Below are 13304 nucleotides of genomic sequence, written 5' to 3'. Positions count from 1 at the left end.
GGGGGGGGGGGGGGGGGGGGGTAGAGGCAAGACAGGGAGTCAGGACAACCATGTTACAACCCAAGAACATAGAACAGTGACCGGGGGCATAGAAAGCAAAGAGGAACTTTCACTGAAGGGAGAAACTTAATGTGCCACCTGCATCGACCCATGGCAAGAATACCAGAGACCAGGGTATGAGCTCACCCTGATGAAACAATGAAGAGTTTATTACCCCAAATCCACATGTGCTTATGATACGAAGTTCCTCGATTAGACAGAGCTAAAAAGAGAATAATAATTTAATTAGAGTGAATGAATATGAGCTGGCTTAAGAGGGGATCATTTGACAGCCACAAACAAGGCTGTGAAAAGGTAAGTGCAGAGAAGATAAAAGAGAAAATCATCCATTATTCAGGTGATTTGCACCACGGGTAATTTAATTGGCCCAGCTGGTGCAGGCAAGCAGGTAGGCATGTGAGAGGAGACTGGCTGAGGGGAAAGGGGACACTCTGGGCTGCCTGAATCTGTGTGGTAGCATTAGCAATAGCTTTTAACTTCTCCAATGACAGAAAATTAATCAAGTCAGCAATGAGTCAGGGGAGAACAGAGTGCCAGCTATCACACAGGCGACAGGAGAATGCCAGGCAAAGTGCTGTACTTGAACACCACACAGCAGTGTCTAGGGTATCAAGTAAAACAGTGAGAAGCATTTTAAAACACGTCACTAAGACTTATGGACTTCGCTCACTGGAAATCCACGAAAAATGATAAGACATTCTAAAACACATCATCACTTCCTGGGTACACGGTACAAGCTACCTCTATAACTATTATAAAAACCACAAGCTTGGTTTCTGCAGAGCTGAACAGTGTGTCCTTTTCTGACAGTGTGTCCTTTTACACCGCAGCCCCTCTCTGAGACCCAGCACCTCAGAGTAGGAGTGCTGATCTAGGATCGCCTGGATCGCCTGGGTATGGGTAATCTGATCCTAGATCTGTGGTTAGGCCCAGATGGTCCCCACCAGATCCACCATCACGGCCGTGGGGAGTTAAGATACTTCATCATGTGGTTGTGTAGACAACATGTATACAACATTCCTCATATGGGATGAGGCGGCCATGGATATCAAATCGTTATGTCACATGCGCCGAATACAATACTTACGAGCCCTAAATAAAATACAAATAAATAGTACGAATAAAACAACAATAAAGAGACTATATAAAAGGAGTACCAGTTCAGAGTCAATGTGCAGGGGACAAGGTAGTTGAGGTAATATGTACTGCACTGTCGTAACTAGAAGCACAACATTTCACTACACCCGTATTAACATCTGCTAACCATGTGTATGTGACCAATAACATTTGATTTGATGTATGTTGGGGTAAAAGTGACTAGGCAATCAGGATAGATAAACAGAGTAGCAACAGCGTATGTGAAGAGTGTGAAAGTGTGTCTCTGGGTGTGTGTGGCGTCAATAAGCATGTGTGAGTGTGTTTTGTGTGTGTGATCGTATGTAGTGTGTGTTCTCATGTGTTGGAGTGTCAGTGTAGTATGTGTGAGTGTGTGGGTCGAGTCCAGTAAGTGTGCATAGAGCCAGTACAAGAGAGTCAGTGCAAATAAAAAGAGGGTCAATGTAAATAGTCAGGGTAGCCATTTAATTAACTGTTCAGCTGTCTTATGGCTTGGGGGTAGAAGCTGTTCAGGAGCCTTTTGGTCCCAGACTTGGCTCTCCGGTACCGCATGCTGTGCAGTAGCAGAGAGAACAGTTTATGACTTGGGTGGCTGGAGTCTGAGAAATTTTAGGGCCTTCCTCTGCACTGCCTGGTATAGGAGGTCCTGGATGGCAAGGACCTCTGCCCAAGTGATGTACTGGGCATTACGCACAACCTTCTGTGGCTTCTTACTGTCGGATGCCAAGCTGTTGCCATACCTAGATGTGAGGCAGCCAGTCAATATCATCTCAATGGTGCCGCTGTATAATATTTTGAGGATCTGAGGACCCATGACAAATCTTTTTGGTCCAGAGCGTTCCATTTGCCACTGACAACTGTGTGCTGTTTTCAAGGGATTGTTAAATACATTTGAATTATTTAGTTCTAATATCATCACCTCTTGAAGAGCAAAGTCAGAACTACACATTTTCGATTATTCCACACAAAACAACAGCTCCAACAGCGTTATATGCCTACAGCAAGTAAAATGCATGATTTTAATGATCAGTAAACATCAATTGATCATGTAATTTCAGTTGCGTGACAGTAGCCAACATGAATTGGATATTTGAGTGATATAAAATAAGTGAACTATACCTGATCAGTAAGTATGAGTGGTTCATGTTAATTTCCCCATCCTTCATGGGGGAATTAAGCAGCAGAAGGGCCCATTTGCCCATGTAACATTACTGTTTGCTACAGCAGGAAAATAATCCTTCAGCAACAGGAAATGTGAATTGTTATTTGGACTATAATTCATGGCTTTTTTTGTAGAGGTTGACATTTTGTGACATTTTAAAATGGAAATGACAAACTTCAGATGCCTTTTTAAAACTTGAATACACTACAAGTTTGAATTTCCTTAAGTGCAGGAAAACCCTCAGCAACAAAAGGGTGATCAAATTAAGACCCTACACATATAGCTGATAATGTTTACTTTACCTAATGTACCGTTTTCTCCAACCAACGTAGGCCTAACTAGTGAAGTTAGCTAACGTCATCCCCTTTTCAACATTGTTAAATAATATTTAACCATGATTGCTGCTGACAGACATGATAAGCTACATTGATTGATTGACCACGTCAATCAAATTTGGGGCTCCCAAGTGGTGCAGCGTTCTAAGGCACTGTATCTCAGTGATAGAGGCGTCACTACAGACCCTGGTTCGACTCAAGGCTGTATGACAACTGGCCGTGATTGGGAGTCCAATAGATGGCGCCGACCGAGATGGCCGCCTCGCTTCGCGTTCCTTGGAAAATATGCAGTATTTTGTTTTTTTATGTGTTATTTCTTACATCGGTACCCCAGGTAATCTTAGGTTTCATTACATACAGTCGGGAGGAACTACTGAATATACGATTAACGTCAACTCACCATCGTTATAACCAGGAATATGACTTTCCCGAAACGGATCCAGTGTTTTGCCTTCCACCCAATACAATGGATCTGATCCCAGCCGGGGACCCTATGCGACGCCGTAAAAGGGGCAAACGTAGCGGTCTCTTGGTCAGGCTTCGGAGACGGGCACATCGCGCTCCACTCCCTAGCATACTACTCGCCAATGTCCAGTCTCTTGACAATAAGGTTGATGAAATCCGAGCACGGGTAACATTCCAGAGAGACATCAGGGATTGCAACGTGCTCTGCTTCACGGAAACATGGCTAACTCAAGAGACGCTAACGGAGTCGGTGCAGCCAGCTGGTTTCTTCACGCATCGCGCCGACAGAAACATACATCTTTCTGGTAAGAAGAGGGGCGGGGGGGTATGCCTTATGATTAACAAGACGTGGTGTGATCATCATAACAACACACAGGAACTCAAGTCATTCTGTTCACCTGATCTAGAACTCCTCACAATCAAATGTCGACCGCATTATTTACCAAGGGAATTCTCTTCGATCATAATCACAGCCGTATATATTCCCCCCCAAGCAGACACATCGATGGCCCTGAACGAACTTTATCTGACTCTTTGTAAACTGGAAACCACACACCCTGAGGCTGCATTCATCGTAGCTGGGGATTTTAACAAGGCTAATCTAAAAACAAAACTCCCTAAATTCTATCAGCATATCGATTGTGCTACCAGGGCTGGTAAAACCCTGGATCATTGTTATACTAACTTCCGCGACGCATATAAGGCCCTCCCCCGCCCTCCTTTCGGAAAAGCTGACCACGACTCCATTTTGTTGATTCCAGCCTACAAACAGAAACTAAAACAACAAGCTCCCGCGCTCAGGTCTGTTCAACGCTGGTCCGACCAATCTGATTCCACGCTTCAAGACTGCTTCGATCACGCGGATTGGAATATGTTCCGCATTGCGTCCAACAACAACATGGACGAATATGCTGATTCGGTGAGCGAGTTCATTAGGAAGTGCATTGACGATGTCGTACCCACAGCAACGATTAAAACATTCCCAAACCAGAAACCGTGGATTGACGGCAGCATTCGCGTGAAACTGAAAGCGCGAACCACTGCTTTTAACCAGGGCAAGGTGACCGGAAACATGACCGAATACAAACAGTGTAGTTATTCTCTCCGCAAGGCAATCAAACAGGCTAAGTCCCAGTACAGAGACAAAATAGAGTCGCAATTCAACAGCTCAGACACAAGAGGTATGTGGCAGGGTCTACAGTCTATCACGGATTACAAAAAGAAAACTAGCCCCGTCGCGGACCAGGATGTCTTGCTCCCAGACAGGCTAAATAACTTTTTTGCCCGCTTTGAGGACAATACAGTGCCACTGACACGGCCCGCTACCAAAACCTGTGGGCTCTCCTTCACTGCAGCCGAGGTGAGTAAAACATTTAAACGTGTTAACCCTCGCAAGGCTGCAGGCCCAGACGGCATTCCCAGCCGCGTCCTCAGAGCATGCGCAGACCAGCTGGCTGGTGTGTTTACGGACATATTCAATCAATCCTTATCCCAGTCTGCTGTTCCCACATGCTTCAAGAGGGCCACCATTGTTCCTGTTCCCAAGAAAGCTAAGGTAACTGAGCTAAACGACTACCGCCCCGTAGCACTCACTTCCGTCATCATGAAGTGCTTTGAGAGACTAGTCAAGGACCATATCACCTCCACCCTACCGGACACCCTAGACCCACTCCAATTTGCTTACCGACCCAATAGGTCCACAGACGACGCAATCGCAACCACACTGCACACTGCCCTAACCCATCTGGACAAGAGGAATACCTATGTGAGAATGCTGTTCATCGATTACAGCTCAGCATTTAACACCATAGTACCCTCCAAACTCGTCATCAAGCTCGAGACCCTGGGTCTCGACCCCGCCCTGTGCAACTGGGTCCTGGACTTCCTGACGGGCCGCCCCCAGGTGGTGAGGGTAGGTAACAACATCTCCACCCCGCTGATCCTCAACACTGGGGCCCCACAAGGGTGCGTTCTGAGCCCTCTCCTGTACTCCCTGTTCACCCACGACTGCGTGGCCATGCACGCCTCCAACTCAATCATCAAGTTTGCGGATGACACTACAGTGGTAGGCTTGATTACCAACAACGACGAGACGGCCTACAGGGAGGAGGTGAGGGCCCTCGGAGTGTGGTGTCAGGAAAATAACCTCACACTCAACGTCAACAAAACAAAGGAGATGATTGTGGACTTCAGGAAACAGCAGAGGGAGCACCCCCCTATCCACATCGACGGGTCAGTAGTGGAGAAGGTGGAAAGTTTTAAGTTCCTCGGTGTACACATCACGGACAAACTGAATTGGTCCACCCACACAGACAGCGTTGTGAAGAAGGCGCAGCAGCGCCTCTTCAACCTCAGGAGGCTGAAGAAATTCGGCTTGTCACCAAAAGCACTCACAAACTTCTACAGATGCACAATCGAGAGCATCCTGTCGGGCTGTATCACCGCCTGGTACGGCAACTGCTCCGCCCACAACCGTAAGGCTCTCCAGAGGGTAGTGAGGTCTGCAGAACGCATCACCGGGGGCAAACTACCTGCCCTCCAGGACACCTACACCACCCGATGTCACAGGAAGGCCATAAAGATCATCAAGGACAACAACCACCCAAGCCACTGCCTGTTCACCCCGCTATCATCCAGAAGGCGAGGTCAGTACAGGTGCATCAAAGCAGGGACCGAGAGACTGAAAAACAGCTTCTATCTCAAGGCCATCAGACTGTTAAACAGCCACCACTAACATTTAGCGGCCGCTGCCAACATACTGACTCAACTCCAGCCACTTTAAAAATGGGAATTGATGGAAATTATGTAAAAATGTACCACTAGCCACTTTAAACAATGCCACTTAATATAATGTTTACATACCCTACATTACCCATCTCATATGTATATGTATATACTGTACTCTATATCATCTACTGCATCTTGCCATCTTTATGTAATACATGTACCACTAGCCACTTTAAACTATGCCACTTTATGTTTACATACCCTACAGTACTCATCTCATATGTATATACCGTACTCTATACCATCTACTGCATCTTGCCTATGCCGTTCTGTACCATCACTCATTCATATATCTTTATGTACATATTCTTTATCCCTTTACACTTGTGTGTATAAGGTAGTAGTTGTGGAATTGTTAGGTTAGATTACTTGTTGTTATTACTGCATTGTCGGAACTAGAAGCACAAGCATTTCGCTACACTCGCATTAACATCTGCTAACCATGTGTATGTGACTAATAAAATTTGATTTGAATAGGGTGGCGCACAATTGGCCCAGCGTGGTCCGGGTTAGTGTTTGGCCCGGGGTAGGCCGTCATTGTAAATAAGAATATGTTCTTAACTGACTTGAGTAGTTAAATAAAGATTCAATAAAAAATAAAAAAAATAGCTAGCTAGTAGACCGATCCAATGAACCATTGCATTACAGTTCAAAATGTTGTATAAAGTCTGCCCAAATGTGCCTAATTGGTTTTTTGATATTTTCAAGTACACAACTGTGCACTCTCCTGAAACAATATAATGGTATTATTTCACTGTAATAGCTACTGTAAATTGGACAGTGCAGTTAGATTAACAAGAATCTATGCTTTCTGCCCATATCAGATATGTCTATGTCCCGGGAAATGTTCTTGTTACTTATAACGTCATGCTAATCACATTAGCGCACGTTAGCTCAACCGTCTCATGAAGGGGACACCGATCCCGTAGATGTTAACAAGGGATAAACTAGATTACTATATCCAAATGTTGTTTGATTTGCTTTCCATCTATAATAGTGCTGACAGAAGTCCGACTGACAACTTTACCAGAAGATGTCGAGCCCTTTCCAACAGCCTAATCTCTGATGAAGCAAGCTAAATGACACGTTGTTTGCATTCGCTAGCTAGCTACCCTCACATATCTGAAAATGCATGATAAATTGAGGTTTACTGATTGCCCTATAACTCTGATGATGGAGCTAAATGTGAAATAATTACAAATGTGCAGTTCTGACTAGGGTTGCCAAGGTTTGGAAACTTTACGCGAAATTTCCTGGATATTTTCTGAAAATATTCCATGGGAAGGTAAGCCTGGGAATATCGGGGATTTTGCTTAAATTCATCCCCAAAAAATTACTTATAACAGTGAACCTTTTAGGTGGGATACACAAGGCAATTATAGGTCTTGTGGCATATTTTGGTTAAACTATCCCCAATTCAATGGAATTGCAACCCTCTGCATATACTGTGCACTCTTCCATCACATGTACAGCTGAATCTCAAGATCTTGCACACTAATGAGATGCTATTGATCTCACACTACTAGACTGTCTGAGCCAAGGACTACATGCTTTCTGGTAAGTTTTGATTACAATACTGGCTGGGGTGAATATATTTTATATGACATACATGATTTTTTGTTAACTAGTAAATAGTAGCCTACGGTGTTTAAATAATTTCTAACTTGTTAACAATTTCTGCTAGTGTTAATTCCCCTGTTTCTATACATGTTTAATTTTAAAACATGTATCTTATCTCACAAAGGAGTTGTTTAAACTAACTGCTTAACTATTTATCTGTACATGGAATTGTATTATTTGGTTTTTTTTGTACCTCCTTTTTTCTAATCTTCACAGGGAAATGCCACGGGCACTATCTGATGTGTGGAGACATTTCACTGCAGCTAATGTAGAAGGAAAAGCTGTGTACATTTGGAAATACTGTACCAAATCATGTGAAAAATGCAACAAAGATGCAGAATCATCTGGCCAAGTGCATAAAGTTCCCTCAGCGCTCACAACCTCTGACAAAAGTCCCTCTACTTCTATTCGAGATGAAAATGATGAATCAGACACCTTATCAACAGCAACAGCTCATGTTCCTCCTGGAATCAGAAGTTTTTTTTGACAATAGAGGAACGTAGTCAGAGAAATGCTGACAGGCAATGTGTATTGGAAGAGATTTCTGAATGTTTTTGCCCAACATGCACTCCTCCAAACAGACATGCTTTATCTACTCATTTGCTGGATGCAGAGTTCAAGTGAAGGTCAAGCAAATCATAGAGAAAGCAGACTATTGCAATCATCTCTGATGGGTGGTTGAATGTTCGTGGGCAAGGAATAATTAACTACATCCTGTCTGATGTTCAGACTCTGCTTGCAGATGTAAGAGAAGAAATCCATACTGCCCTGCCCACTTTACTGTTGCTCCAAGCAGAGGAAACTGCAGTTCTGAAATACATCAAAAAGCGTGATGACTTCTGCCTGAAGCCCATACACGCCACAGCGTCCATGTTGGACCCCAAGTATGCTGGCAAGAGCATCCTGTCTGATGCAGAGATCAACAAGGCCTATGGTGTCTATGGCCTGGATGAGGGCAAGGTTCTTGGCAGTCTGGTGAAGTACACTTCCAAGCAAGGGCTTTGGGATGGAGATGCAATATGGCAGTCGTGCCAACATATTTCATCAGCCACCTGGTGGAAGGGACTTTGTCGATCTGAGGCTCTTTCCCCTGTTACCTACATCATCCTCCAAATCCCACCAACATCAGCCACCTCAGAGCGCAACGGGTCCTTGTTTGGGAACACACACCAAAGCACGCAACAGGCTGACCAATACAAGGGTTGAAAAATTGGTGGCCACCCGGGCAAATTTGAGGCTTTTTGAGCCTGACAACGAGCCATCCTAAAAAAGGTTGAAAAGTGACAGTGAAGATGAGGCCTCAGAGTCTGATGTTCAAGAGGTGGACATTTAGGAGGTCCAGGGAGAAGACATGGAAGCCTGAGAGGAAGACAACCAAAGCTTTAGTTTCTAGACTATCATTTTACAGATGAATGTTGAAAACGTTTTTGGCAGCAGACAAGTCAAAGCAGACAAGTCGAACGCTATTGTGACGTTTTCTTGATAACAAACTATAGGCTGTCTCATCGTCATCGGTGATCAGGCCTGCCACCATTGTGTCACCAGCAAATTGAATGATGTTGGAGTCGTGCGCGGCCATGTAGTCGTGGGTGAACAGGGAGTACAGGAGGGGACTATGCACGGACCCCTGAGGGGCCCCCATGGTGAGGGTCAGCGTGGCAGATGGGTTGTTGCCTACACTCACCACCTAAGGGCGACCCGTAAGGAAGTCCAGGATCCAGTTGCAGAGGGAGGAGTTCAGTCCCAGGGTCCTTAGCCTAGTGATGAGCTTGGAGGGCACTATGGTGCTGTGATAACATGCCATAACAGAGAGGGGGAGAGAGGAGAGCTACAGTCACATTGACTTGACTTATGTTTGTCCCCTGACATAATATATAGCACATGGACACCATCCAACTTTTCACTGGAATAATGGATGTAATTAAACTGCCCTCTAATTAGATTTCCAGTCTCTCTATTAATTAGTGATCCACAACACGAAGTAACCCCAAGGCCTCCTCCCCCTGTCACAATGCATGTCAGGGTTCCCCAACTGGCGGTCCGCGGGTGACTTCATTTAGCCCCCCAAGTTTGTTGAGCAAAAATGTTTTAGATAGATATGTGATTGTATATAAATGTAAGGAAGGTTTGAAATTATTATGTTTTAGTCAAATATTATATCTGTTCTGGCGGTCAATTTTCAGTTGACAAATTATTTGTAATGATGTTCTGGCCCCCCTGACCATCCACTTGTCCCGCAGCTGAATCTAGTTGATGATCCCTGATCTATGTCATGAGTCACAGATGGTGCGGATGAATGCTGTTCAATGGGCCTTATTGCCATCAATGCCATCTAACCGGGCTAGAAACATAAGTATGATAGCGATCAAAACCTTCCGTGAGGCACTGAACACGACCACTCCCATCTCCCTCTAAACTTCCAGCAGGCTTTGGGCCTCTGTAATTGGCAAAGGGTGGAGAGAATAAGGAGAAATCCCAAAGCGCCATTCGTTGGAAACAGGAATGCAAGTTGCTGGCATTCCCCTCTGCTGTGGAACCCAAACAGGAAGCTGTGGCTCCTGCATTTTAAAATACGCCTTGTCTCTTTCCACGTTCTCTCTTGCCCTCTCTTTCGCACTCTCCATCTACCCAATGCCCTCTGTATGGTACTGCTCATTTGCCTATCGTATCATGTCACCATTCCTCGTGTCTGAAACAGCTGATATTTTGGGAGGTTAAGATGGTGGACCTGTGAAGAGTGAGAAAAAGACAGAGGGGGAACGACCTCATATATCAGAGAGACGTATACAACAGTATATATATTGTGTCTGAGGCTAGCTCACCTCCAAGAGCTGTGCTGCGTCTGGCCGACTCTCTGGATTCTTATCCAACGACTTTTTCAGGAAATCCTTAAACTCCCGTGACCTTAAACACACAGAATGACGGGAACATTAATCAAAGAAGGGAGAAGGACTGATGGGGTGGTGGTAATATTTTCACTAGATAACTTAATGACACAGGCTGAGGCTAGAACGGAACAGATTCAGGAATGCGGTACACAGTTGGCTGCACAGCTCTGCAAGGTGGGTAATCATTACTTTAATCACGGCTATATTTCTTTCGACAAATAAAGCTTTCACTAGCAATGCTCTTCTCATCTGGAGAGAGCTCTCAGCACCTGGGGGAGTGGGGGAATAGACCCGAGCTCTCGCATCTGCTGAGCAATGGAACACACCGCCTCATAAAAACTGATTAGAAAAGCCACAGCTTTACACAATCATATTGCTGTGTTCACCGGCTTGTGGCGGCTTAGTTTAAAGGACAGATGTAGACCTGTAGACCTCTGGCCCCTCCTATCCGGCCCCTCCTCTCCTCTCCTCTCTGGCCCCTCCTCTCCTCTCACCACTTGCTGGGTTGCTCCAGGGTAGGGGGCTCAGACTTGGCTATCTTCAGCAGGACCCTCATGGGGTTGAGTTCGTGGTGCGGGGGCTCGATCTGGGCCAGCTCGATCAGGGTGATGCCCAGGGACCAGATGTCAGCCTTGTAGTCATACGGAGCGTCCTTCATGGTCTCACACATCACCACCTCAGGAGCCATCCTAGAATACAACGTAGTACAATAGAGGACTTCTAATATGGTGGACAAATTTCCTCTGGTGTTTTTTTAGGACAAAAAAAGAGTGAAGTTAATGTTTAGGTTTCATATGATTCATCTGAAACGTCCCTCACGTTTATTGCTGTTGGCTTATTGCAAAAGTTGTAAATACTTGTACACAGTTGTAAATAGTTCACATTCCAAGCTCACGGCCAATATTTGCATGTCAACACACTTTGGATTGAGCTATGTTTACTGACCAAGTGGATAGCAGGCATAATAACGTACTTTATCTGAGCTCGAGAGATAGAGGGGTATGCAGTGTTTGCTTACGATCAAAAGTGACACGTTCCATAATCTTAAAGAAATGGTACACTTAACTGTTATAGGCCTATTTCTATTTTGCCCTGTTTATCAAGTGTTGGAAAAATAATCAACTGACTGGTTTTCTTTTCTTGTCTATAGTATTCTCACGGCAATCTGGTTTCCACTCAGGTTATGGATGTGTCACTGCAACCTTAAAGGTCCTCAATGATGTCACCATTCCCCTTGATTCTAAACAATGTTGTGCTGCCATTTTTATTGACTTGACCAAAGCTTTTAATACGGGAAACCATTCCATTTTTCTGGGCTGGCTAAGGAATATTGGTGTCTCTGAGGGGTCTTTGGCCTGGTTTGTTAACTACCTCTCTCAAAGAGTGCAGTGTATAAAAGTCAGAAAATCTGCTGTCTCAGCCACTGCCTGTCACCAAGGGAGTACCCCAAGGCTCAATCCTAGGCCCCACGCTCTTCTCAATTTACATCAACAACATAGCTCAGGCAGTAGGAAGCGCTCTCATCCATTTATATGCAGATGACACAGTCTTATACTCAGCTGGCCCCTCCCCAGATGTTGTGTTAAATGCTCTACAACAAAGCTTTCTAAATGTCCAACAAGCTTTCTCTACCCTTAAACTTATTCTGAACACCTCCAAAACTAAGGTCATGAGGTTTGGTAAGAAGAATGCCCCTCTCCGCACAGGTGTGATTACTACCTCTGAGGGTTTAATAAAGCTTGTGGTTTGTTCACATACAACACCCGTTCACATTCTGTCACATTCTGTTAAAGGTCCCCAAAGCACACACATCCCTGGGTCGCTCGTCTTTTCCGCTTGCTGCAGCTAGCGACTGGAATGAGCTGCAACAAACACTCAGACTGGACAGTTTTATCTCAATCCCTTCATTCAGACTCAATCATGGACACTCTTAATGACAGTTGTGGCTGCTTTGCGTGATATATTGTTGTCGCTACCTTCTTGCCCTTTGTGTTGTTGTCTGTGCCCAATAATGTTTGTACCATGTTTTGTGCTGCTACCATGTTGTGTTGTCATATGTTGCTGTGTTGTCATATGTTGCTGCCTTGCTATGTTGTCGTCTTAGGTCTCTATGTAGTGTTGCGTTGTCCCTCTTGTCGTGATGTGTGTTTTGTCCTATATTTATATTTTATTTTTAATCCCAGCCCGTCACCACAGGAGGCATTTTGCCTTTTGGTAGGCCGTCATTGTAAATAAGAATTTGTTCTTAACTGACTTGCCTAGTTAAATAAAGGTTAAATAAATCAATTTAATGTTTTTAAAATAAGCTTCAAATTCACAGCAGAATACACATAATGAAATCCCATCTGTATCTCATTTATGACGCTATCGAACATTGTGCAACACCTGGGCAGGGTGAGAAGCTATCCCAATCGACATTGGATAACCTGCTCTGGTCAATAGTTAACTTCAACCGAACCATGCTTATTGGCAAACCAGCCAGGCCCAGCTAAAGCACAAGGTTCAGAATCAAACTAAGACATAAGAGCTTTTCCAAGGGCCTTGGAAGGCTATGATCAAACCACACTGATTTTTGACATCCAGTCATGCAGTACAACCATAATCCCATTAAAGACATGTGTCCCAAATGGCACCATATTCCCTGCATAGTGCGTTATATTTTGACCAGAGCCCAATAAAAGGTGGCATTTTGGACGCAATCACTGGCAGTGTCGACACCCATTGTCATTCCCCTTTGTTTTCATGTGTATGTACTCACCAGTATGGTGTTCCTATAAAAGAGTCCCTTCTTTGCAGAGTTTTGGTATTTTTCGCTGACACGCCAAAATCCGCTGCAAGCATTGAGACAGAAAGAAAACAGAACAGTTCAAA

General features: G+C 44.6%; 1 protein-coding gene across 1 annotated transcript in view; it reads right to left on the bottom strand.

Moving 5' to 3' along the window:
• stk10 (serine/threonine kinase 10) overlaps window positions 1-13304 on the bottom strand; it is a 54937-nt gene that overhangs the window by 17643 nt on the left and 23990 nt on the right. Inside the window, exons 5-7 of the mRNA XM_071339509.1 lie at window positions 13192-13264; window positions 10928-11122; window positions 10368-10449 (exon numbers count right to left, since the gene is read on the bottom strand). Of these exons, the coding sequence (XP_071195610.1) occupies window positions 10368-10449; window positions 10928-11122; window positions 13192-13264 (350 nt within the window). The remainder of the gene's footprint in view (window positions 1-10367; window positions 10450-10927; window positions 11123-13191; window positions 13265-13304) is intronic.

The sequence above is a fragment of the Salvelinus alpinus genome, chromosome 13 (genome assembly GCF_045679555.1).
Source record: "Salvelinus alpinus chromosome 13, SLU_Salpinus.1, whole genome shotgun sequence".
NCBI lineage: Eukaryota > Metazoa > Chordata > Actinopteri > Salmoniformes > Salmonidae > Salvelinus > Salvelinus alpinus.
This window is presented reverse-complemented; position numbering and strand designations above follow the sequence as displayed.